We start from the raw sequence: 22,429 nt of genomic DNA, 5'->3' as shown, positions 1-22,429 counted from the left end.
TGCTTGTCGCTGGAATTATCAGTGTGTTCTCATGCAGTTAATTAATCAGTGCTAAATTAGCAGTTAAAAAATGTCATGAAGCTAAATTAGCAGAAAGTACTACTTCAGTTGTCAAAAGAGGACGTAAGAGTTATGCAGCCTGCGTATCGATGTTAATTAAGTACTGCGAGTGAATGCATGATAAACTGCAGAACGAAAGATGAGATTCAAACCAATGTTTTCACTTGGACAAAGGCCAGGCACATGGCGGCCTTCCTCTGCATGGAACGCTTAATTTCCAATCGTCCATGAGAGGCACGATATGTTCCTGCAGTAAATTATTCCCATCCTGCTACTGTATAAAAATAGGAAGCAAGTCGGTCAAATCTTGGCAGGTCCACAGAATTCCTTTTTAGGCCAAAGAAGTTTGCATGACAGTTCTGCAAATAGTTGATGAGACTTAATTAATCTAGACATCATTTTCCGGCGGCACACGAGCTTCCAAAATCATCTATGCGCCAGCTGCATGGAACTTTGTGGAAAAAGGAAAACGGAAAGGGGGAAAAACAAGTCCAAGTCAGGGAAAAAATCATGGAGTAGACAGTTAAATGGATTTGTTAAGTAGCCCCTGGTTATTCTATAAACCGGACATAAAACCTTTTTACCATGTTTGAATTTTGTGTGATTCCTAGACTCGCCTGAATTTGGTGTGTTCTTCACGAATTATGTTTGAATTTCATATATCTTATAATTTTTGTTTTGATTTATTTCAAAATTTCGGATAGTCACAGGTCCAAAATTCCGGTCCAGCAAGAAAAAAGAAATGGTCCCGCTGGACCTGGATCCGGTCTCAGGATCATGAATAGACCGGCTTCTAAACTTCCCATCCAATGCAGGCATGCAGCCAAACTTCCGAAATATCCAGGAGTTACATGTTGGTGATTGTGGCTAGGCAAAAAAATCATGTGAAAATCCTTTTTACGGTACAAACAGTATTCATAGAAACCATGTTTACAAATTTCAAAAAGTTGTACAAAAATATCATAAGTTGAAGGTGCGAGATGTTTTAGAAAAGTGCAAAATTTTGAGCCAAAACTGGAAGAATTGAAAAGAGAAATATACAAATGAAAAGTGCCAAACATCGAAAAGTCATTTTCATGCTAAATTTTTTCCCTTCCACTAAACACGGTTGAATTTGGACTTACATTTTTACATATAGTATATAAAATGGGGAAGTATCCAGTGAACATTTTACAATAGTTCAGAAGCATGTGCAATTTTTTTGAACATTTTACAATAGTTCTCACGGAGTTTCGACGATAAAGAACATGTATTTCGGAAAAGATGTCTGGAGTACTCACGTATAGGTTCATTAAAGGGTTAAGACTTCAAGAGATCTGTTTGTTTTTTCACCAATCACCATTGGTCCTTTCTTGCTCCCAAGCGCTAGCTAGTTATGCATTTATGCATTCAATTCTTTAAAAGGTGCGATAGTGGAAGATTAGGATTCGCTGTTGATCGAAGGCAGCCTAGAGGCTAGACATCAATCGATGTTTATTGGTACTATTCCTGTAACCAGGATGTTTGGACACTACTCCTATCAGCTTGCAGTCTAATCATAGTAAGAGAAAGATATTTTCTTAATGCTGTGATTTAAGTAACAATCATGTCCACTCTATTTTGGAATGAGAACCACATACTGTATATCATTAAGGAGGAGTCTACAAAGTTTAAAATTGTTATTTCTTATTCAATAATCGTTGATGTGGAGGAGAGAAAAAAATGTGAAAGAGAACAAAGCTGTCAGACTCTTAGTTAAGAGTTGGCTAAGAACAAGCTAAAATCAATTTTGTTACTTTTTTAGAAGAGTTTTTTCAGCCTAACTTTATAAGAAAGCTTTAAAAAGAGGTACCGCTACAAATAACAGCTTACAAAGTTCGCACCACCTCCGACCAACAAATAGATTAGAAGTTTGAAATTTATAAGAAGCGCATGTTCGTCCTTCCGTCTCTTGGAGCGAACGCTCCACTGATGGTCCGATCGGGGAGAGATCCTGCCATGCGTCTTCATGTTCTGCGACAGTGCCAACTTATCCTACGTAAGTAGCTCAGGAAGGAGAGCTCTCCAACTTGTAAGAAATCCCACCAACTTGTCTACGCTTAGAAACGTGTGCTTGCGAAACGGAATGATCGTGTGAAATCTAGCCTCCTAGGCTCCTAGAGGCTGACCTACAAGATTCAAAATTTTCCCCGGCAAAACCATCAAGCATCACCCGAACTTGTCTCTGAACTCTCCTCCTTTCTTTCCTTGGATCCCTCGCCCTCCCAGAGCAAAATTCCCCAGCTACTGGGGACACACAGGGTATCAAATCCTGAGTCCCGGCACGCGAGCCTTCTCCCTCGCACCTTTTCCTTGACGGCAAATAGCACTTTTCGTAGATAAGAACAAGCCAACAATGATTAATGACAATTCACTGGACCTGTCCTGTGGCCTGGAGAGAAGAAAAGATCGTTGCTTTGCGCCCAGTGGCTCGGCGACGGCAATCATCTGTTGCTTGCTTTTATGTTGTTTGCTAGCTTGTGTACTGTGATTTGCTTAGGCTAATTAATTTGTACTCCCTCGATCCCATATTAAGTATCGAAATATTACATATATGTAGACGATTTTTAGGCATAGATGCATTCATAATTGAACAAATTTGAGACACTTGCTATGAGACGGAAGAAGTACGTGTTTTTGACTGTCCAATCCAGTCCAAGGGACCATTTTTTTTTAACAAAGCAGTGAGGGCTGGTTGGCCTGAACTAATGCTAGCTGTCCGAGAAACGGCCCCGGAAGAAATCGTGGCAGATGTTCTGTTCTCGATTGCAAGCCACTGTGTGCCTACAGGGATGCAGACTATGTGCCAAGGATTCTGCAGATCATCTGACGATTCCTTCGATCCTACCTTGCGGCTGAACGCTGAAGTGGCAGGCGGTCGTCGGCCCAACACGGTAAGTTACTGCAGAAGATACTCTCTCGAGGATTCTTAACACAATATACTAATTCCGTCTGTCTCCCAAGCTTCCGTTGTTCCGTCCAGTCTGCAATGGCGTCCTGTACTCTCCTGCGTGTGGAATTCTATAACACAAACCGAACCTTTTATAACCACGCACATGGTAATTAACAACCGCAAACACTTTGGTTTTCCTAAAGTCTGATGAAGAAGTTCCCAGTAACTTCGATCGGCGCCTAATTTGCTTAACGAATCTGACAAGGTAATACAATAAACAAATCGGCCACAAGAAGCATACAAAAGCCCGGGACCCCATCCCCATTTGGGCGACAAATTTTCCGAGGCTTGGTTCGTACGTTCTTTCCCCGGGGAGTCCTAGTGGAGAGGGAACAAGACGGCTTTATTATTATTACACACAGGTTTGGACGGAGGAGAGCCCTCTGCGAACTGTTCTCCATGGCTGCGTGCTAGCTCCCTCAAGAAAAAAGAGAGCACTTTCCTGCATCAAGTACTTTGGAAAGTACTCCTACTAGCTGTTCTTCTTCTTTTGTACTACTATCCTTTTGCAAAGAAAAAGCTCATGGTTGGTTTGCATTGCATTGCAAAACGTGCTTGATTACAGCTTACGGATCGAGTGAGTAAAGACTAAAGAGCGGTTCGATAATTAAGCTAGCGCGCGTCAGGATCGGACAGATTATGCAGAGGACAAGGGAACAATTTGCGTCCTTTTCTTGGTCCTGAAAGTGGTAGCATTAGCATCAACTGGCACGGCAGTCCTTGGGAGCATCTATGGCAGATTCCGTTCCTGTCTCCATGTTTTGCCCTGGATGGCCAGCAGTGCCGCTCACTCAACCCAGCCTGACAACAAAAATCCCCGGCTAGTTTTGCCATTGTTGGCGAGCAGTGCTGCTCACTGAACCTATAGCCTGCCGAGAGAGCACAGTATCTTCAGTTGGAAGTCTCTGAAAGGTGTTGGACTCCTGAGAGGAAACTACTAAGACGCAACGCGCCAACAGCTAACCTAGCTGCAGGGTTTGCAGTGATCAATTTCAAGCTGTTCTCCATGGAATGTAAGGAGGAAAGAAGGAGTTCCCTTTGGGAAGTGCCAGTGCATTCTGTACTGACACTTCCAGAGTGCGTTCTTTGGAGTCTTTGGACTGAATTCACTGAACTCTGAACTTTCCCGGCTTCTTTTTCCTGGACGAAGAGATCAGGGCGCCTACAATAATACTCCTACGCTGCTAGGGTACGTATAACGTAGTGACCTAGGTAGCATATATTCGTACATGAGGGGGAGTTGGCTTGTACATGGATAAGGGCCAGGCTACCTTTTTTACTGAGGAAATGCGGATAGGAATAGGGATAAATTGTCCCTGTGTTCTTTTCTTTTTTTTGGCTACTAGAAATGGTCTGAGGTGACACTGTTTTTTCTTCACTAAATTCATGCAAACAAGCCCGAATTTTTTATGCTGCAACTGCTATTCTTTCTTTCTTTCTTTCACTGTTGGGTGTTTTTTTGGGTTTTGCTACTGAGTAGTCCCCTGTTCTTTAACTAGAGATCAACTGGCGTGTTTAACGTCGGATCTTAATCCAAAGATGCCGCATGGAAGATGAGAGAGTGAAGATGAGCATAAGAACTTAATCCAATGACTCTGGTGCGTTGACTGACTGAGATTTAAGGTTTTTTTCTTAAAAAACATGCGACTGAGGAATAGCCCGCATTTGTTTTCGAACAGCAGAATTTTGGTCGTTGACCAGGTTCTATTTTTCTTGTCTTTTTGCGAAAAGGGGTAATTTTGCAGTGCAGCCGAAATTGGCTAGAGTTGGAGCAGGCCGGTCCAGGGCCGGGGGACTCGGCTCGATGGACTCACGAAACCTTGTAGAACTGAACAACGGGGCGCTTTCGGAACCATGGACCGCGCGGGCCACCCGAGACGGCACAGCCCGATTCCTCTCCACCTGACCGAAATCTGCCCTGCCGCGCACATGGGCCTCTTGTCGAGGCTTCATGAGGTGGAGCAGGCCGGTCCAGGGGGTCTCGGACCGAAATCTCCCCTCCAGCCCAGCCCGTACGGTGTCTGGACTTTCCTGAAGTAACGCTGGATCGCCAAAGCCCATGAGTTCATGACGGGCCGGCGAATTCTGCGGGGTGGAGCTATTTGCAGTGGATGAAGAGATGTCGTAGGAGCAGCGCAGCTCTCCGTCGTTATCCACAAAGCATCTCGGATATCTCGATGGCTTGCCTCTTTTCCGCTTAGCTTTGCTCCCAATTCCGGCCGGGAAGAAAGAAAAGGCAAGCAAGCGAAGGTGGCGAACAAGATGCATGTCGCGTCAGATCGCAAGTCAAAAAGGCCAGCTAAAACCAAAACCGTGTAATAATAATAAGTCGACCGAGCTAGCGCACGTCACCAGAGGCTAACTAATTCAAGCAAGTGTGAGAATTGAGCAAAACACTTAATTTCAGAATACGTACGTATACGTTAAGTTTCTTCTAGAGTACGTACAGTAGATCGAAACGGTCAGGTAATTGAGGTACGTACTTATACGAATATATGTGGCCTGAGGTATGTGGATAAGCTATTTCCAGAGCATGCATATATGCATGTGCGTGTGTGGCCGGCCTCCAGCTATAGCTAATGGCTAATGCACGCCGGGCCGCCGCATACGAGACGTACCCGGGCCAACGATCGAATGGCCGGGCCGGAGCGCGGAGGGAGAGAGCGATGGCTGTCGGATTCGTGAAGAACCGTAGGCGCACTAGGTATGATGACAATATTAAGTTGTTGCGCGCGCCAATAGCTAGCTAGGTGCAAAAGAAGAAGAAAGGAGATGCATGATGGAGTGTCGCCATTAGGTGCAGCAAGCAAGCAAAGCGATATCATGCACCCCAGCATTATGTTACGCACCAGAAATGTGGGTCTGCCGCTTTGCAGATTATAACGTACGTATCTCTCCATGTTAGCTGTGTGCGTGTCCGCGTCAATTATTATTATTTTAGAACGAAAACGAATGGCTGTCTACCACTGGCTAGCTAATGCTCCATTCTGTGCCAAGGGAAGGGAACGGGAACCGAGCTGCATTGATCATAGATTATCATATATGCATCTTCATGTTACCATATGATTCCAAACCTTTGTAATCAAATATACTGGAGAGTACTCCGTTAATTTTTGCACGTATATTAATTCTCCCGAGAGTTTGTGCCTAATTTCATTAGACTTCTTACTTTTATGGATCCGACCGGCCGGGCACGTACGTGACACATAGCCCCCGCCTCGCAGGTGCCACACGTTACGTACGTTGGGGAACGAGGTCGCGTCAAGCTTTGCAAGCCGTCCTGCATGCAGTATTACTAGAAAACGAATCCCGAGGGCAAGCTGTGGTGGAGGAGGAATCCATAGTAAGCTCAAAAAAGAGAGGAGGAATCCATAGAGGTCGCCGATCACCGGCCGGCCGGCGTGTGGAAATTAATTAAAGGAGGGGATCAGTTAATTTGTATATTAATTATCTGCGTGAAAACATAATTTAATTATTCAGTTTCAGAACTATACTGCTCTATCCGATCCATATATATTAGTTGTCGAAATATTACATATATCTAGACGTTTTTTAAATATAGATACATACATATTTGGGCAAATTTGATTTGAAACAATAATCGGATGGAGTATTTTTTTATCGCTTCGTGAAGAAAGTTCCAGATATCGGGTACGTTACGTACGTACGTACAACCGAAACCCCTCCTGCTTAGCATCTAAAATAAACAAGTATATCATCAGACGTTATGGTTAAGCTTGGTATCGATCGATCATGTTAGTGTATCTTTAACGAAGAAGAGAGTTCGATCTTATCCCTTTCACAACTGGACTAGCGCTTTAGTTTGGCTGGGCCACCTATGGCTAGGCACCTAGCTAGTGCGCGCTTGCACGGCATGCATATAGCAAAGCTGATCGATGCAGAAACCATTACGCATGCATGTATGCGCCGCTAGCTAGCTTCTAGTAGCTCTCTAGAGTCTAGACTGAAGTCTCGACGTCAACGTACGTACGTTTTGTGCGCAGGATGAAACGGGTCTTCCTGACGTACGAGTGAACTGGATTTGTATAGAAATATATACCAATCCACGAGACGGGGAGTACTTCACTTTGCACTTGAATTAATATGCTACGGAGTAACAATTAATACTCCATCCGATTCATATTATTTGTCTCAAATTTGCATAAATATGAATATATTTATGTTTAAAAAGAGTCTAGATACATGTAATATTTCGACAAATAATTTTGACTGGAGGGAGTAGAAAGGTTTTCATGCATGTACGTTTCACCGTTGGTATAGATACAAGATATACATACCACCAGCCCACCAGGACATATGTTGAACGTGGTCAAGTATATGCTACGGAGTATATATGTGGATGCATGATATACATGATATCTGCATGGATATCATGTATGTCCAGGTAGGGAAAAAGACAACGTGGTGGGTTGGTACCTAGAGATTGGATATTGTTCGGTGCATTTTCTTTCTATTATACTATTAGGTTGATGTCACACCTTTTGTAAATGTATGCATGGTCTGGAAAGAAAATAAAAAAATCCTAGTCGGCGTACACGTTTGTGTCCAGAAGAATTGTTCTTCGATCACTTCACTTAATTTCCATGCATGGCCTGGGCTTGAAATGATATTCCAAACAATTTTAAACGAGAGATACAGGTATACGACGACAGATGTCATACTCATATACTCCATGTACGTACTCAAGTACCATTGTGTACATGATATACAGGATCCAGCATGTAGCTAGTGGGGGCCAATGTCCCCACTCAATTTTGATATACCATTACAAATTTTAGATTTTCACCATTGATGCCCCCTCTAATTTAAGTTATACCCTTTTAATAATGTTTAAGTGCCTTCTCCCAAGTTTTCTCCTGGCTCCGCCCATGATACACGGTATCGAGTACAAGTAGATATGTATGTGCAGCCACGATCGGTACGCAAAAGGACAACCCGGTATAGCTGTTACGTGGATGTATATTGGAGATTTGTTCGGTGCATTTTTCTATTATATATACTGGATTGATGTCACACGTTTATACATGCTCCGAACATATCCTCGTGAAGCCAGAATGGTCTTCATAGATAATGTACAATACTACTTCAATATATTGGACAAAAGAAGAAAAAAAACATTCGAGCAACGGGCGCCGCTTTTCAATTTTGAAGGAGTGAGAAAAGATGCATGTGTACGATCGAGTTCTCAATTTAGAGTGGAAAATGCACACAACACAAACTTTGGCAACTCGATCGGTGCGATCGAGCTCTTGTAATCTCTCACGTACGGCAGCAAATTAACCCGGCCTTTCCATGCATGTGCACAACATTAACAATATCGTCCTCGATCGCATCATCTGATCAGTTTGCAACTTTGGCGAGTTACGGGATCAGCCCGCCCTTACCCACTCTACAAAAGGCAAGCAAAAAACACAGGCACCCTGTGCCCCTAGGCAGGCCCCATGGCTGCCAAATATACGAAATTCCTCTGTGGGCACAAGTTGGTTTCTGGTGGGCAGCGAGCACAAACCTGGGGGCACACACAGCTCATCAGGACATCAGCCACAGTGTGTCCCACTAACTCTTCCTTTTCCATTCCTGCATCTCCCCTCTCCGCGCGTATAAATCCACACCGCGCCTCCCTCCCCCACTCCATATCCATCCAGAGCAGCCTCTCGCGGATCACACACAAACACAAAGCACATCTCTCCATTAATCAATCTCTTGTTCCTCGAACACAAATGAGGAACGCGGCAGCAGTAGCAGCCATGTCAACAAGCGGCTCGTCGTCGTCGTTGTCGTCGATGAACCCGGGGTCCTACGTGACCGGGAGCGGCGGCGTGCAGCAGGCGGTGCAGCAGCCGCCGGCGTTCTGGTCGACGCCGACGCCGTATCTGTTCATCGGGTTCGCGGTGGTGATGTCGCTCATCGCCGTGGCGCTGGCCGTGCTCCTCTGCTCCCGCCGCAGGGACGACGAGGACGACGAGGAGATCAGCCGGCGTCGGGAGGAGGCAGAGGCGGATCGGGTCCCGGCGGGGATGATGTCGGTGCGCGTGCTGGCGCCGCTGGACAGGGAGCCCCGGCTGGTGGTCGTCATGGCGCCCGGCCACGACGCGCCCTCCTTCCTCGCCAGCGCCGCGCCGCTCGCCGCCTACGCCGCAGCTGCCGCCTCCAAGGCCGTGCCGTCGACGCCGCCGCGGACGTGCCAGTGCTACGCCAAGGAGGACGCCAAGGACGGCGCCGTCGACGCCGTGTAGCGCTAGAGTAGCACATATCCATGTGCCGATCGGATTAATTAAACGGCCGGTGGGAGGAGCGATTTTGTTATAGTTTTCTATTGACTTCGATCCTTTTCCTCACTGAATGAATCAGTAGTTGCATCGATAGTCGTCCTTAATTTGTGACGAACGAGCGACGATAATTTGTGTGTTGGCCTCGTGTACAGATCGAGAGCATCCATGGAGCGAGTGCAATTAATATGCTAATAATTTTGGTTGCATAAAATCGACCTGTGTTAATTAATTCTTGCGACGCATGGACGTGCTAGTACAATCTTTGCAGTACACTGAAGTACACCTTCTGTTACACCTTCTGTACAATCTTTGCAATCTATATGCACAAAGAAGGGGAGATCATATCGATGTCACGTTAGTTAGCAGAATAATATATCTATTCGAATCTATATACACAACATTATGCTTCAACTGAATTAACATTGCGTTTGTGTATAGCTAGGTACACCCGTAAAAGTAGTACTATCCTACGTTAATTTATGCGACAAATATTAGTTCGTGAATCGTACGTGCTTCATACTTTGTTATGTGGTGTATATCCTGATGCTATAATTAGCTTCGACCTTATCGTCAATCAGCGAATCATCAGTCGTCACATTAATCATCCCATTTGCGCTCCTTTGCTTTTTGATTATACAAGGAGAACAAGATCTCTCTCTCCTTCTCTCTGCACACCGACTCACCGAGCACTACCACATCCGTTCTCATCCGAAATTCCGAATTCTATATATTGAAGCTATATGGTGTGCTTGCGTCAGCTATACAGCGACCTGTGTCAAAAGGTGGACGTAAAGCAATTCTGCCTGACGGTAGAAACGCCTTTTCTTTTCTCAAGGATAGAAACGCCTTCTCTCGTCAACTGAGCCTAACTCAGCTGGTCTGGTTCTTTGTGGTGAAAACAGTCCACCCAGGTTCAAGTCTCAGACTTGACTTGCCTATCATATTTTTCTGGATTATTTCAGGATTTAACTGACGCTATTCTTTCAGTGGTAGGCGAGGCGCCTGCCAGGAACCCAGGGACCATATTCCTCTCCAATCTGAGTTTTGCTCAAGTCTTGAATAAACTCAAGAATATATTCAAAGAAATTCTGACCGTCGGTCGGGATGGTTTGTGGATTCCGAACAGCTATGAGAACTGAACCTAGCAAGATAGTAATTACAACCCAAGAAGTGATGAGTACTTGGGTGTTAATCTCTCAAGATCTGTCGGCTCAGTCTTTCGGAGGTGCTCATAGGGGTGAGGGTGTGCGTGTGTGCGTTCATAAGGGTGAGTATATGCGCGTGTTGTGAGCGTCTGCGTTTGTACTGTGTTTCCAAAAAAAACGCCTTCTCTTTTTTTTCCCTTTTCTTTTTAATTGGCAACCCCTCTTTTTTTCTTTCTCAGATTAAGGTTATACCACCTTTCATACATGTACTACTTTAGGCCCATCTCAATAAATAGAAGCAATTACGTAGCCCACCACGCCAATTTTGCATCGACTACTTTGGGACGACGGCCCCCTCGGCCGATTTGGTTCTGGTTCACGTACACAGATACACTGGCCAGGCCAAGACCGGGCCAGAAATTACGTAGCCCACCACGCCAATCGGCCTCAACTACTTTGGGCCGACAACCCCCGCGGCAGGTTTGGTTCTGGTACCTAGCTAAGACAGATACGCTGGGCCAGCTCAAGACCAGGCCGAAATAAATAAATGATCACCCTTCTCTCTATCGCTTAAAGCCTTTTCCGCATTCATGAAGGAAGTACCCTATTTTGCTGTCAAAAAAATAAATGAAGTACCCTATTTCAAAAGAAGAAAACCTCTCAAAAGATTTCAAAGGAAGAAAAAACACTCAATACGTGTCAAAAAAGAGAGTAAAATTTCTACTCGTACCAAAATCTGATGGATTGAAATAAGACGGTTTCATTAAAAAAATCACCAACATGAGGAACCAACTCATCATAGCAACAAATTGGTGAATTGATCTACTCCGTAGTTCCCCTTGTCCATTCATTTTCTCAACAAAACAATCGGTCTCCCAACTTATTATTCCATGTTAATCAATCTTCGAACCAAAAACCTACAAGATGGATCCCTTAATCAAAAGCGCTCGCTTTGAATGGGTGCTCTGCTCGTTTACGGAGATGCTACTAGAGTGACCAAACATCTCTGCAGTTTTTTCCCAGCGGCTGCAGGCCTGCAGCTAGTGGCAAGAAGAGCCATTCAGGCCCAACATCTAATTATCATCTCATCGGGAAGGTTCGATCGAAGTTTGCCTCACCTCATCCAGGCCTGACATTAGCCAAAGCACGCATATATAAATTGAACCACGATAATGGGAGTTGATCAGTATGTGAAACTCCAAGTAATTAAGTCAAGGGTCGCATGCATATATGCTTGCATGGAGCGAATTTACCGGTGGTCTCTCGATCCCTACTTCCCCTCCCGTCCTTCCTTTCCTTTCCACACCCATTTTATTCTATCCCCCTTCTCCTCTTCACCGCATTAGTTACAGCTCTATTTATGGTCATGCTCCTACCATTCCTCACTTCTCTTTTCCCCTCTCCAGCCATATGAAAAGAAATCTAGCGGTCATTAGTAGATCCCATCTAGTCATTCCTCGCATCTTCTTTAGTAAGCGACCATCGCACCTGGATTCAAATCGATACGGTATGTGTTAAATTACTGTTGTTCATTTGCCAAGAACCTTGCATTGGTAATTTTAGCCACATTTAGAAAGAAATTCCTCATGGATTCAGTAATTTTATTATTCTCCGATAAGAATTGAATTGTTTTCTGTGAAATTTCTGCAAGTCTTTTTTTCTGTGAAATTTATACTGTAGAAAAAACAATCGTGTGCTTACAATTTTTTTTTAGAGGGCGTTTGTTTTGTTTAGAACTTGCGCCACGTGCAATTGTTGCCGCTCGTCACCACGTAAAGCGCCGGCGTTGACCCGCTCCATGTCGCTTTGCAGTGACGTGGCCGATCTATCTGATGGACGGCCCAGACGGCGCCAAGATTCGGGAGGCCAGCCGCTAAGCTAGTCTTCTCTTCTCCACCGCCGCCGCCCACGTCGCGCCACGCGCCTGATTTCCCACCGGTGAACGTTCTCCCAACGGGCTGATCGGATCGGCGGCGATCGAGGGTTGCAAATGGAGGCGGCGCCGGATCTGAGCGCCGTGGCGGCGGTGGCGTACCCGGCGCCGTCGGCGCTGGCGCTGCAGGTGGACCTCCTGCAGCTGCCGCCGGAGATCCCCGCGCCGGGGGCCCCCGCGCTGCGGGGCGTCCTCGACCGCCTCTTCACCCACTGGCTCACCCTCCCCGACACCGTCGCGCTGGTCAACTGCATGGCGCAGAAGGCCAAGGCCAACGGCGGGGGAGGAGCGGGCTTCGCCGGGTGCGCGATGCTGCCGTCCATGATGATGCAGGGGGGCAATGTGCCGCCGCTCTCGCCGAGGTCGCCCCGCCTCGCGAGGAAGCCTAGCGGGCTGAGCGGTGGGCAGTCCAACCGCTCCGCGTCCCCGCTCCGGCCGGCCACCGCCCGCGCGGTCAAGGAGATCATACCGCAGGTACAGACACGTTCCCTGCCGACCGATCAATTTACCATTTTACGAGTTTTGAGCGAGCTAATCGAATCGTCGATGTCGTTCGACAGTTCTATTTCCGAGATGGGCGCCCACCGCCATATGAGCAGAAGAAGCAATGCATATTTGTAGTTGATCAGCTCTTCGCTGGACACTCCAATGGCCTTCGGATTCAAGGTGCGTCAAATGCGGTTTGTCTTCGTGCTAATCTTGCCAAGTATGTAATGACTGCCCCAAGGAACTCTTAAACAAAATGGGCTGTTTTTTTGGAAGCAATTCTAATTGGATAAGCGACTGCCTGACTGGTGTCAGGATTAGTATTTTCTTTCGAATTACTAGTAGTGTTTAAATTTGGTATTGCAGTGGCTTAATAGAAAAACGGGAGACAAATGTTAAATTTTCAATTATCATGATCGTATAGGATTTTGCATTAGGCTGTCAACTAATCCATGTCCGATTTTGTTTGTCTGTTTTCGTTGCAATAGAATTTCGGATGGTTACCAGGGAGCTCTGCAAGCTACCGTCGTTCTTGACCACTGTTCTTTTCGGAAAGATTGATAAGGAGAACACTGAATTTGTCACGAGGTAGTTGACCACTTGACCAGTTGGGATCTACAGCACACAGAATTGTTAATTTTTGTACATTTTTTCCAGGGATGCCTTCATGGATTTCTGGGTGAATAGCAACATGATGACTATGGACATTGCAACGCAAGTATTTATGATTTTGAAGCAAGATAATCATGAGTACCTCACAAAGGTATGTATGCTTTACAAAACACAAGTCTGCTGCGAAAGACTTCATAAATGGATGCTCATTCTGTTTATGTCCTTGTTAACAATTTAGGAAGATTTCAAACCAGTTCTTCGAGATCTTCTGGACAACCATCCTGGCCTGGAGTTCTTAAAGAGCACGCCGGAATTTCAAGAAAGATATGGTAAAACTATCTGTGTCATTATGTGCTCATTTAAATGAAATATTTAATCTCATACGTTATTTCCTTGTACTTATAAAACATTGTTTGTCAGCTGAGACTGTCGTATATAGGATATTTTATAGCTTGAATCGAATTGGAAGTGGCCTTCTCACTCTTAGGGAGCTGAAGCGTGGAAATCTGATTGATTCGCTGCGGCATGCTGATGATGAAGAGGATATCAATAAAGTTCTAAGGTGACATGTTCACACCTAAATTCGACACCTCTTTTTGCTTCTATGTCTCTTCGTACAAAATTTCCTTTGCCCTCCAACTTGTGTGACACCAAACGTTTTTCGTTTTTCTGTAGGTATTTCTCATATGAGCATTTCTATGTGATATATTGCAAGTTCTGGGAGCTCGACACAGATCATGATTTCTTTATTGACAAAGAAAATCTTATTAAGTTTGGAAACCATGCGTTGACATATAGGATTGTAGATAGAATTTTCTCAGAGGTCGGTATTCTTTTTGTTCTACAATTTTAGATTATTCAATTTTGTTCAGTTTCACTGTATTTTTTATGCGCTAAGATCCACTTTAAAGTCCACACTGACAATTTTTAATTGATACACAATAGGTGCCTAGGAAATTTACCAGCAAGGTTCCAGGGAAAATGGGTTATGAAGATTTTGTTCATTTCATTTTGTCTGAAGAGGACAAATCATCAGAACCAAGCCAAGAATATTGGTAGGTCCAATTTTGATTTTGCTGACACGTCCTTCAACTGTTCCATGGAGGAATGCTCCCACTATTCTTAGCAGTACTGGTAATGTTTTGTATTGTTGCATCACCTAAAATCTAAGCCACTGCGAGTGTATGCATCGCCAGACAATGTTATGATTTCCAATATTATGCCTCTTCTATAAAGATATTTCTATACAGCACTGATCTTGCTTCCTGAGATCGACTTCGTAAACCATGGGCCAGAGGTTGTCTATATTAGAGTAGGGCTTGTAGCTTTAATTAAAAAGAAGACTAAAGGGGAGCCCCCCCTCATATTTGCTCCTGGGGTGTTTAACCCAGCTGACTGAGAGCACCAGATTGTGTCTTCAAGACTACTGAGGTAGCCCTCAGTTCCCTGTTGCTTATTTAGTTACTAGATGCTAAAAATACTTCTCAAACTCATGTCCACTGAAAAAGCCAATTGAAGGGCAGAACAGCAGCAGTCATGGCTCCCCCAGCATGCCATACATATGTGGTTCATGGCAAAAGACTGGATGCATACATATGGCCCCTTCTGAGCATCAATGTGTCTATACTCTACAGATTTGATGCTTTTAAGTCGTTTTGTTAACTTTCTCTTCTCTATTTTTCCTTGGTGCATCGATGTATAATTTTATTTGCCATGCTGTTGCCAATTAGCAACTACATCGTGTATAATAGGTGAATAATTAGTTAATTGAACCATATTGTCTCGAGTGTATGGTATGAAAGTGCAATCCTGTTTGTCTGTCTCCCGCTGTATCTTTCTTGGGTGTGCCAATGACTAGTTTAATTCTCAATCTAAGCTAAGCAGAATTCCTTATAGTTGCCCCTCTGTCAACTATGTCCTTTCTATGAATCATACAAGGGATTAAAAAATGAATGTGTTTTGGGAGATGTTCATTGATTTTTTAGAACATGGTTATTATAGGGAAAAGCAACTCTGCTCTTAAGATCATAGAAAGTCTGCCTGTGGAAAAACATCCTGACTAGGAAGTTTTTACGGAAATTTGTCTTGCAAATAGCCCTTTATCATGTTAGTTTATTTTAAATGGTTGTTTGAGTTATTTTGAGCTGCTTTTGATGTTGAATGTTCTTGAAATTCCTCATATTTATACTTCTCTTGTCCTCTCACCAGGTTTAAATGTATAGATTTGGATGGCAACGGCATACTCACACACAATGAACTACAATACTTTTTTGAGGAGCAACTTCATCGCATGGAATGCATGGCCCAGGAACCTGTACTATTTGAGGACATCTTGTGTCAACTAGTTGATATGGTTGGACCTGAGGTCAGCATACCTTTTCTATTCTTATGGAGTTCCTAATATCCTGAACATTTTAAAGCTGATTTGTTTGTTACTTTTTCAGGATGACACCTTTTTTACATTAAAAGACTTCCGGAGGTGCAAATTGTCTGGACATTTCTTCAATGTTCTATTCAACCTCAACAAATTTATGGCGTTCGAAGCTAGAGATCCCTTCCTCATCCGCCAAGTAAGTCAAATTCCTACAAGTGTTATACACCCACTGAGCATTGATATTCTTGGTCTTTCATGCCCGCTAATAGTGTGTGCTTTTCTAATGTAAGTGCAGATGCGTGAAGAGCCAACCTTGACTGACTGGGATCGTTTTGCTCGGAGAGAGTATATAAGATTGGCGATGGAAGAAGATGGTGAAGATGCTTCAAATGCAAGTGGAGATGTTTGGGATGAGTCCCTTGAATCTCCTTTCTAAATTGAAGGTGTTAAAGAATGTGGCAACACACATCAGAGCATTGGCATACAGCCCTAATAATACCGAAATGAATGTGTTATGGTGAAGTATTGAGCAACTATTTGATATCTTATCTCTACAAAAACTACAGCCGAGGAGGAGCATCTAAAAATTTGACATAGTTTGTTGTGGAGTGCTATCCAAGTCTAGAGACAGATACTTCCATCCAGTTTGTTGCAGAGTGCCAATTTTGATTATTGACAGTGAGTTTCAACGGCAATTGCTTTCATGATTCCATGGATTTGGCCCTGTATTTGCTGCCATAATTTGCTGAACTTATTCATGGCAGTGAACGGTTGCAGGGCACCTTGTGATTATTCTGGAGCCCCCATCCATGATTAGGTGACAATCAAGAAAGTGCATGGTTTCAGATAGACGATGCAATCACCATATGTTCGATTGTACATTGGCTCTGGCTGGTACCACAACTTACTTTTCTCATAGTTGGCTAGGCATCTGTTATATAATATATTTTTTCAATAAGGTCATCATCGTCAAGAAGACATTTACTTGTGCGTTCTGTATCTATGTTTAGTCTATAGTTATATGAACAATGAGTTGTATTGCACAGTTTTGTATTGAAGAAAGTATTGCATATGATTTTTGGTCATTTTTCTAATATGCAAGTTCAGAAGGGTTGGCACTTGCCAGATCAATACTGTACAAATACCAGCGCGGGATACGGATACTGAGAGTAGAACCAAGGGATAATTTGTGCCATTTTTGTGCCCAGTAGATGTGCATTTATGCCAAAAGATGGAACAGCCAAGAGGCATTCTTTTTTATGGTCTAGGCAAAAGCAGTTTCTACCTATCAGTAGGCAAAGCTCTACTGGTATTTTGACCTGTTTTGTTTGCAGGGATTTGCATCAAAGCCTGCTTAACTAGCACCTTCTTCTTCTTTTGCTTTAATTAATATATTATTATAACTTAAATGAGGCTTTTGTCGGACCAGGCAATCTGTATGTAGATATTTACTTAGTAGTTTATATTTGCATCAGTGCATTTTGAGGGAGAGAGACAGAGCAGACAAGGACACTGGCCTCAGTGGCTGAGCTGCTGAGCTACCTTGGTATGATCATGCCTTTGCTTTTATTGATGCACCAATGATTGACTCCAGAAAGAAAATAAAAGGGTGTGCTTTGTGGTGCTCCTGGCCATCTTTGAAGCAAAATTAAAGAGCAAAAAGAAACGATCGATCATTCGACAATCTTCCATCCTTTCCTGCAACGGTGGAGAGTAAGCAATGGGACCATATAGAATTAAGCACGTCCATGAGAGAAAGAAGAGCAAACTAACATCAAAACACAAGCTGCAGAAATGGAAGAGAAAGACTGAGGATTAGTCAATTACGTGCCTTGCAAAATTATGTGTAGCTAAATTGCCTCTTTAGGGTTTAGATACACTAATCATAAGGACCGTGACTCGATTTGTTTACAATTGTGTGTGGGTCACCATCTTGATATCTTATCAGTGATTCATTGTTCAACCCGTACTCGTGTGTTGCAAATAACTCCTTTTTATAGTGAATCGATGCGCAAAGCTACCGAGCTTTATCGAACGAAATCAGTTGTTCATTCCATCGATTCTTAAGTACAATAATCAAGAAATCATGCGTTATGCAAAGGCATTGATTCGCAAATCAATAAAATCATGTCCATTCCATCCATTCTCAGCACATTGCAGCAGTACTACATACAAAGCTTTCTTCTCCGTTGGGACTCCTGCAAAAACAGCCAACCTGATGTTGCCACTGCGTGTTAAATACTACCCAACTTGCAATTGTAGCAAAGGCATAGAAAGATAGCTAGGTTCATGTAAAGTCGAAGCCACTACTACCTGTTGTTGTGATAAATCAAAAGAGGCGCGTAGCACACAAAATCACATCCCTATCCTCTGCTATTAATTATAATTGCATATAGCTAAATGATTGTCTCTGATTGCTCAATAGCATAGACAATGGCGTCATCAGACAAAAGAAAAGCACTTTTTATCAAGCTTTTATCCAAAGCGTGCTAATTAATTGTCTCTAGCTTCCGCACGCAAAGATACTTAGCCGCGTAGGAGAAGGAGATGTGAACTTGCCGACTAGGACGTGGCCAATCCAAAGGGAAAAAAATTATTTCCAATTGTTAAAAAATTCGAAAGTGCGCCCATGCTCCAAGGTAAAGAAAACTATTTCCAATCGTTAAAAATTTCGGTAAACACTACACATGTAAGTGTTCGAGACATTTATATGCCTTGAAATTTTTCAGGAAAGAGGATCACTTTACTCTAATTGTTTTGTTAGAGACTAGATTTTGTTTTTGCCGAAGAGGGCAAAAAAATAAAACCATTTTCCATATTTTTTCCCTTTGTTTATCGAACCCAGGTGCAATAAACATTTGTTTTTAATGAGATCATGATAATCCAAAAAGATTTGAATTTTCACATGAAACAGCTTGGTTCTCATATAATTGATTAGAACTTCTCAAAATCCAAACAAGCCCCCAATCGTACCATGGATGTGGAGTGGAGGCTACTGGAGAACTCGGCCTAAACTTCCCATGTTAATTGACAACTACACGACGGGAAAAAGGCTGTTGCTCAAAAGAGGATGGTCAAACAAGCAGGGTCGCCGTATACAATCATTGCCTTTTTATAGACAGCAACACACAAGCTGTTATTTGCTAATCAATCTCAGTAACATCAAGAGTTACTTTTGTTCCCTAAAGGATTTACTTTTGCTATAGGCATAGAGACATGCATGAGAATTTTCTTGTAAATCGATAACCATGGTAAAACAATCATTACCACTATTATGTAGGTCAAGGAAGAAAAGCTCTCCACTAGCTAGGAAGCCCATTAGATCCATGCCATGTGTAAAATAAGGATGATGTCACATGTGAATGATGTTGCCTGCAGGGTAAATCATGTTAAGGATAGATAAAACATATAATTGATACATATGTTTGTCTTTTAAAGGGTGTATATATGTTTGTAAACATATATACTTTGTGTTTGTTTCTACCGTAATTTATTTGACATCAAACATAAAAAATATAGCTTTTCTCCTAATTTGCAAAATCTCTTTGCGGTGGCAACAAAATTGTACGGTCGGTGGCACATCTCTTGGCGCGGTTGGACAGTTGTCCACTGCACGCGTCAGAAAACGACGAAAAATAGTCTCGGCGAATTCAATCATATATGCCAAAACAAAAGGTGTATGCACAATGCTTACAAATTGCCTCACCTTCTTTCTCATTGTTTTTGTTTACCAGGACAACTCTCATGCGGATGATCATGCAAAACATGCAATGCCAACATGAGAACTAGTAGCTTTCTGCGTGCGTGCGTGGAGGTTGCACCTGGAACAGAGCAAATAGCTGTTCCTTTCGACAGAATTTCCACGCAGAAAAGGCAATTCCAGGAGAAAGTCCACTTTGCGCGACGACGACGACACCCTCACGACAAAACCACAAAATCATCAACTATTTCAAAGACGATAAATCCCAAACACCCGCAAAGGCAAAGCTGAAGAAAAAGCCAAATTTGCTCACATCACACAAGAGATGAGCAGTCTCCGTAGCTTTAGATTAGAGGCTGCTCTCCTCTGCTTTCCTAGCGATTTATAAACAAGGCGTCTCCGCTCGATCTCCCCGCTCCATTCGCCCGAGCACCAAGAAACCAGAAATCCATCGTCCATTGCTCGCAAATTAACCTTCTTCTTCTTCCCCCTTCCGTCCATATGCAACGCCAGGGCGCCGCCTGCGGCATTGCGGCGTACCACCACTCGGGAGTCTTCCTGCCGCGGCAGGACTACGACGATCCTCTCGCCGATGTCTTCGCTTCGCTGTCGGACATGATAGCTCCTCCGCCATACGGCTTCAATGGCGGCGAAGGCGTCGGCTCGGCGGCTCCGGGCGGCGACGAGAGGAAGAAGAGGCGGCTGGCGTCGAACCGGGAGTCGGCGAGGCGGTCGCGGGTGAGGAAGCAGAGGCGGCTGGACGAGCTGGCGTCCCGGGCGGCGCGGCTCCGGGCCGCCAACCGGAGGCTCCTCGTGGAGCTCAACCGCGTGGCCGCCGAGCACGGCCGCGTGGCCCGGGAGAGCGCCCGGCTCCGGGAGGAGGCGTCCGAGCTAAGGAAGAAGCTCGATGAGATGGGAATGGACTCAATGGAGGAGACCCAATCTGCTGCTTCTGCTTCGGCTTCTGCAGGGAGCGCAGAGGCAGAGCACCTGCAGGAGTAATTAGCTTAACTAGGAACCGGAAAGATCGATGCACCGTGTGACTCATGGCTTCTGTTGATAATTGATGCTGTATACTACTGATGATGATATGGCGAATGTTATTGCTCACAACTTCTTATTGCCGTGTGCAAATGGATTATACGAGGGGCAAGATTAGAACTAGAATTTGTTTGCTTTCTCGGTCGTCGGTGGATCAGGATTCAGGAACGGAAATGGCCACAGAGCATACTGGACTTGGATTGTGTACTCCCATTTTTATCTTGCCATCGAAGATTTACTTTTTCTTTGTAACCTTGGTAATATCTGAATAACATTTCATCTGAAGTGCAGAGGAAAAAAAGACAAATGCCCTTCCTAAAATGAAAGAGTTGCCCCTGTGCAAAACAGCAATTGGACTTGCTTTTCTTCCTGGTGGCCCATCTCATCCCCAAAGCGATGGATGGAATTTCTGCAATCCATGACAGAGTATACCAAGGCGATGGATGGAATTTCTTTTTCTCCAAAAGGAAGGCAGAACCTCCAGCATCTCAATCCTCGAATGCACAGAATCATATTTTTGTTAGAAAGATGCCATACAGATGGACCGAACACATCAGTTTACAGTTTCTTTCTTCTTCTTTTTTTGCAAATTCGGAGGCCATCTTCTTTACAGTGGCCTCGCGACAGTCATCTTTTCTGTCACATACCACAAACCTATTGCTTGAAGCTAAATCCACCAACAGCAACAACATGGGATCAACACAAAGCACGGTACTCCTAGTCAACGCCTTCAATAAGGGATCACACTGCTACAAAATGATCCTTTCCCATAACCCTTTAGTGGCGGTTCAGAAAAACCCGCCACTGAAGACCCTCTTGTAAAAATGACACAGTGCACACGTACGTCAACGTTGCCCGATCAAGCGAAGATGCGAGATCAAGGATTTTCACCCTAAGATATTAAGTGTGTCTGTTGTCGAATCTGCCATGCCACCATCTCTACCGGTCGGCACTTACACTCGCACTAGCCGGCTCTTGACACAGAGGACGCCATCGGCCTCCTTGTGTCATGAGACAAAATGATGGAAGTGACACTATTGTGGGTCGCGTTCTGATATTCGATGTGTGGATTGTTGTCCAGCGGCAACATCAAGGTGGGCTTTGAAGCGGCCAGCTAGAAGCTAGTCCATGGTGTAATGCTTGTCGATATCCTCGAATTAAGGCTGCAACTAATCTCTCTTAATCCCATGAAGGTGTTGGTGGATGAGATGTGTCGGCTGAAACTTCAGTGCCGATTGGCGTCAATGATGATGCGGAACAACACAAGGTGACGAATATTGACGAGATCTTTGAACCCCTCAAAGCTGCAGAAGGGCTCACTTGCCGATTTGGCCCTAAAACGACGAGCAAGGCACCCGTCACTGATAACTCGCCACTTGTGTCAAGCTACCGAAGACGTCCAATTTCACCACGTACTGGTATTTTGTCCAGGCCAGCTATTTGGATTTATCATCGACAAATATTTTATGCAGAGCCCTCTACCATAAAGTACATGTCTACCCATTGTCCTAATTACAAGCGTGCCACCTGACAAACCATCGCCTTAATTACGAGGTGATACGAGACGTGGCACAACAGGTCGTTAGGCGTCGGGGCTTGACGAGGCAAGGCATGGCGTCGTACGAAGCAGGCGCCAAGACTTGATGAAATGAGACGAGGCGTCGTATAGACCCGGGCATGGAGGCTGGTTGAGGCATCACACCGAGTCGAGGGCCGAGGCAAGAAATGGCGTTGTGCCGTATCGGGTACCATATATTTTGACAACAATTTAGAATCGGAGAATACTAAACATATATAGCTTGAGCCTTTCTAAC

General features: G+C 44.2%; 3 protein-coding genes across 5 annotated transcripts; all 3 read left to right on the top strand.

The window, feature by feature from the left end:
- Positions 1 to 8,669: 8,669 nt before the first annotated feature.
- Positions 8,670 to 9,577, top strand: LOC100844080. The gene has a single exon (XM_003571003.4). It carries the CDS (start codon positions 8,773 to 8,775, stop codon positions 9,286 to 9,288), a length of 516 nt encoding a protein of 171 aa, XP_003571051.2. The 5' UTR covers positions 8,670 to 8,772; the 3' UTR covers positions 9,289 to 9,577.
- Positions 9,578 to 12,378: 2,801 nt separating this feature from the next.
- On the top strand, positions 12,379 to 16,968 carry LOC100829304 (probable serine/threonine protein phosphatase 2A regulatory subunit B''delta). 3 transcript variants are annotated; one of them, XR_002965523.1, is made up of 12 exons: positions 12,379 to 12,876; positions 12,963 to 13,068; positions 13,377 to 13,476; positions 13,546 to 13,651; positions 13,739 to 13,829; positions 13,921 to 14,062; positions 14,176 to 14,323; positions 14,446 to 14,555; positions 15,709 to 15,865; positions 15,945 to 16,070; positions 16,170 to 16,552; positions 16,652 to 16,968. XR_002965523.1 is itself a non-coding variant. In XM_024462253.1 (11 exons), exons 1-11 carry the CDS (start codon positions 12,460 to 12,462, stop codon positions 16,308 to 16,310), a joined length of 1,644 nt encoding a protein of 547 aa, XP_024318021.1. In that variant the 5' UTR covers positions 12,379 to 12,459; the 3' UTR covers positions 16,311 to 16,968. The 3 variants fall into 3 exon arrangements, 1 of the variants encoding a protein (XP_024318021.1); XR_002965522.1 differs by having other exon boundaries at positions 16,639 to 16,968; XM_024462253.1 differs by having other exon boundaries at positions 16,170 to 16,968.
- Positions 16,969 to 19,829: 2,861 nt separating this feature from the next.
- Positions 19,830 to 20,694, top strand: LOC100843779 (ocs element-binding factor 1). The gene has a single exon (XM_003571002.4). The coding sequence runs from the start codon at positions 20,076 to 20,078 to the stop codon at positions 20,574 to 20,576; it is 501 nt and encodes a 166-aa protein (XP_003571050.1). The 5' UTR covers positions 19,830 to 20,075; the 3' UTR covers positions 20,577 to 20,694.
- Positions 20,695 to 22,429: the final 1,735 nt, after the last annotated feature.

This window comes from Brachypodium distachyon, chromosome 3 (assembly GCF_000005505.3).
Source record: "Brachypodium distachyon strain Bd21 chromosome 3, Brachypodium_distachyon_v3.0, whole genome shotgun sequence".
In the NCBI taxonomy this organism is placed as follows: domain Eukaryota; kingdom Viridiplantae; phylum Streptophyta; class Magnoliopsida; order Poales; family Poaceae; genus Brachypodium; species Brachypodium distachyon.
The sequence above is the reverse complement of the archived record's forward strand: the minus strand, read 5'-3'. Positions and strand labels throughout refer to the sequence as shown.

Bases quoted from the DNA above. Each gene is read 5' to 3' on its own strand.
- LOC100844080 (XM_003571003.4), top strand. From the start codon at position 8,773: ATGAGGAACGCGGCAGCAGTAGCAGCCATGTCAACAAGCGGCTCGTCG.
- LOC100843779 (XM_003571002.4), top strand. From the start codon at position 20,076: ATGCAACGCCAGGGCGCCGCCTGCGGCATTGCGGCGTACCACCACTCG.
- LOC100829304 (XM_024462253.1), top strand. From the start codon at position 12,460: ATGGAGGCGGCGCCGGATCTGAGCGCCGTGGCGGCGGTGGCGTACCCG. The intron at 12,877-12,962 runs GTACAGACACGT...GTCGTTCGACAG, and splicing joins TCAAGGAGATCATACCGCAG to TTCTATTTCCGAGATGGGCG. The intron at 14,324-14,445 runs GTCGGTATTCTT...GATACACAATAG, and splicing joins TAGATAGAATTTTCTCAGAG to GTGCCTAGGAAATTTACCAG.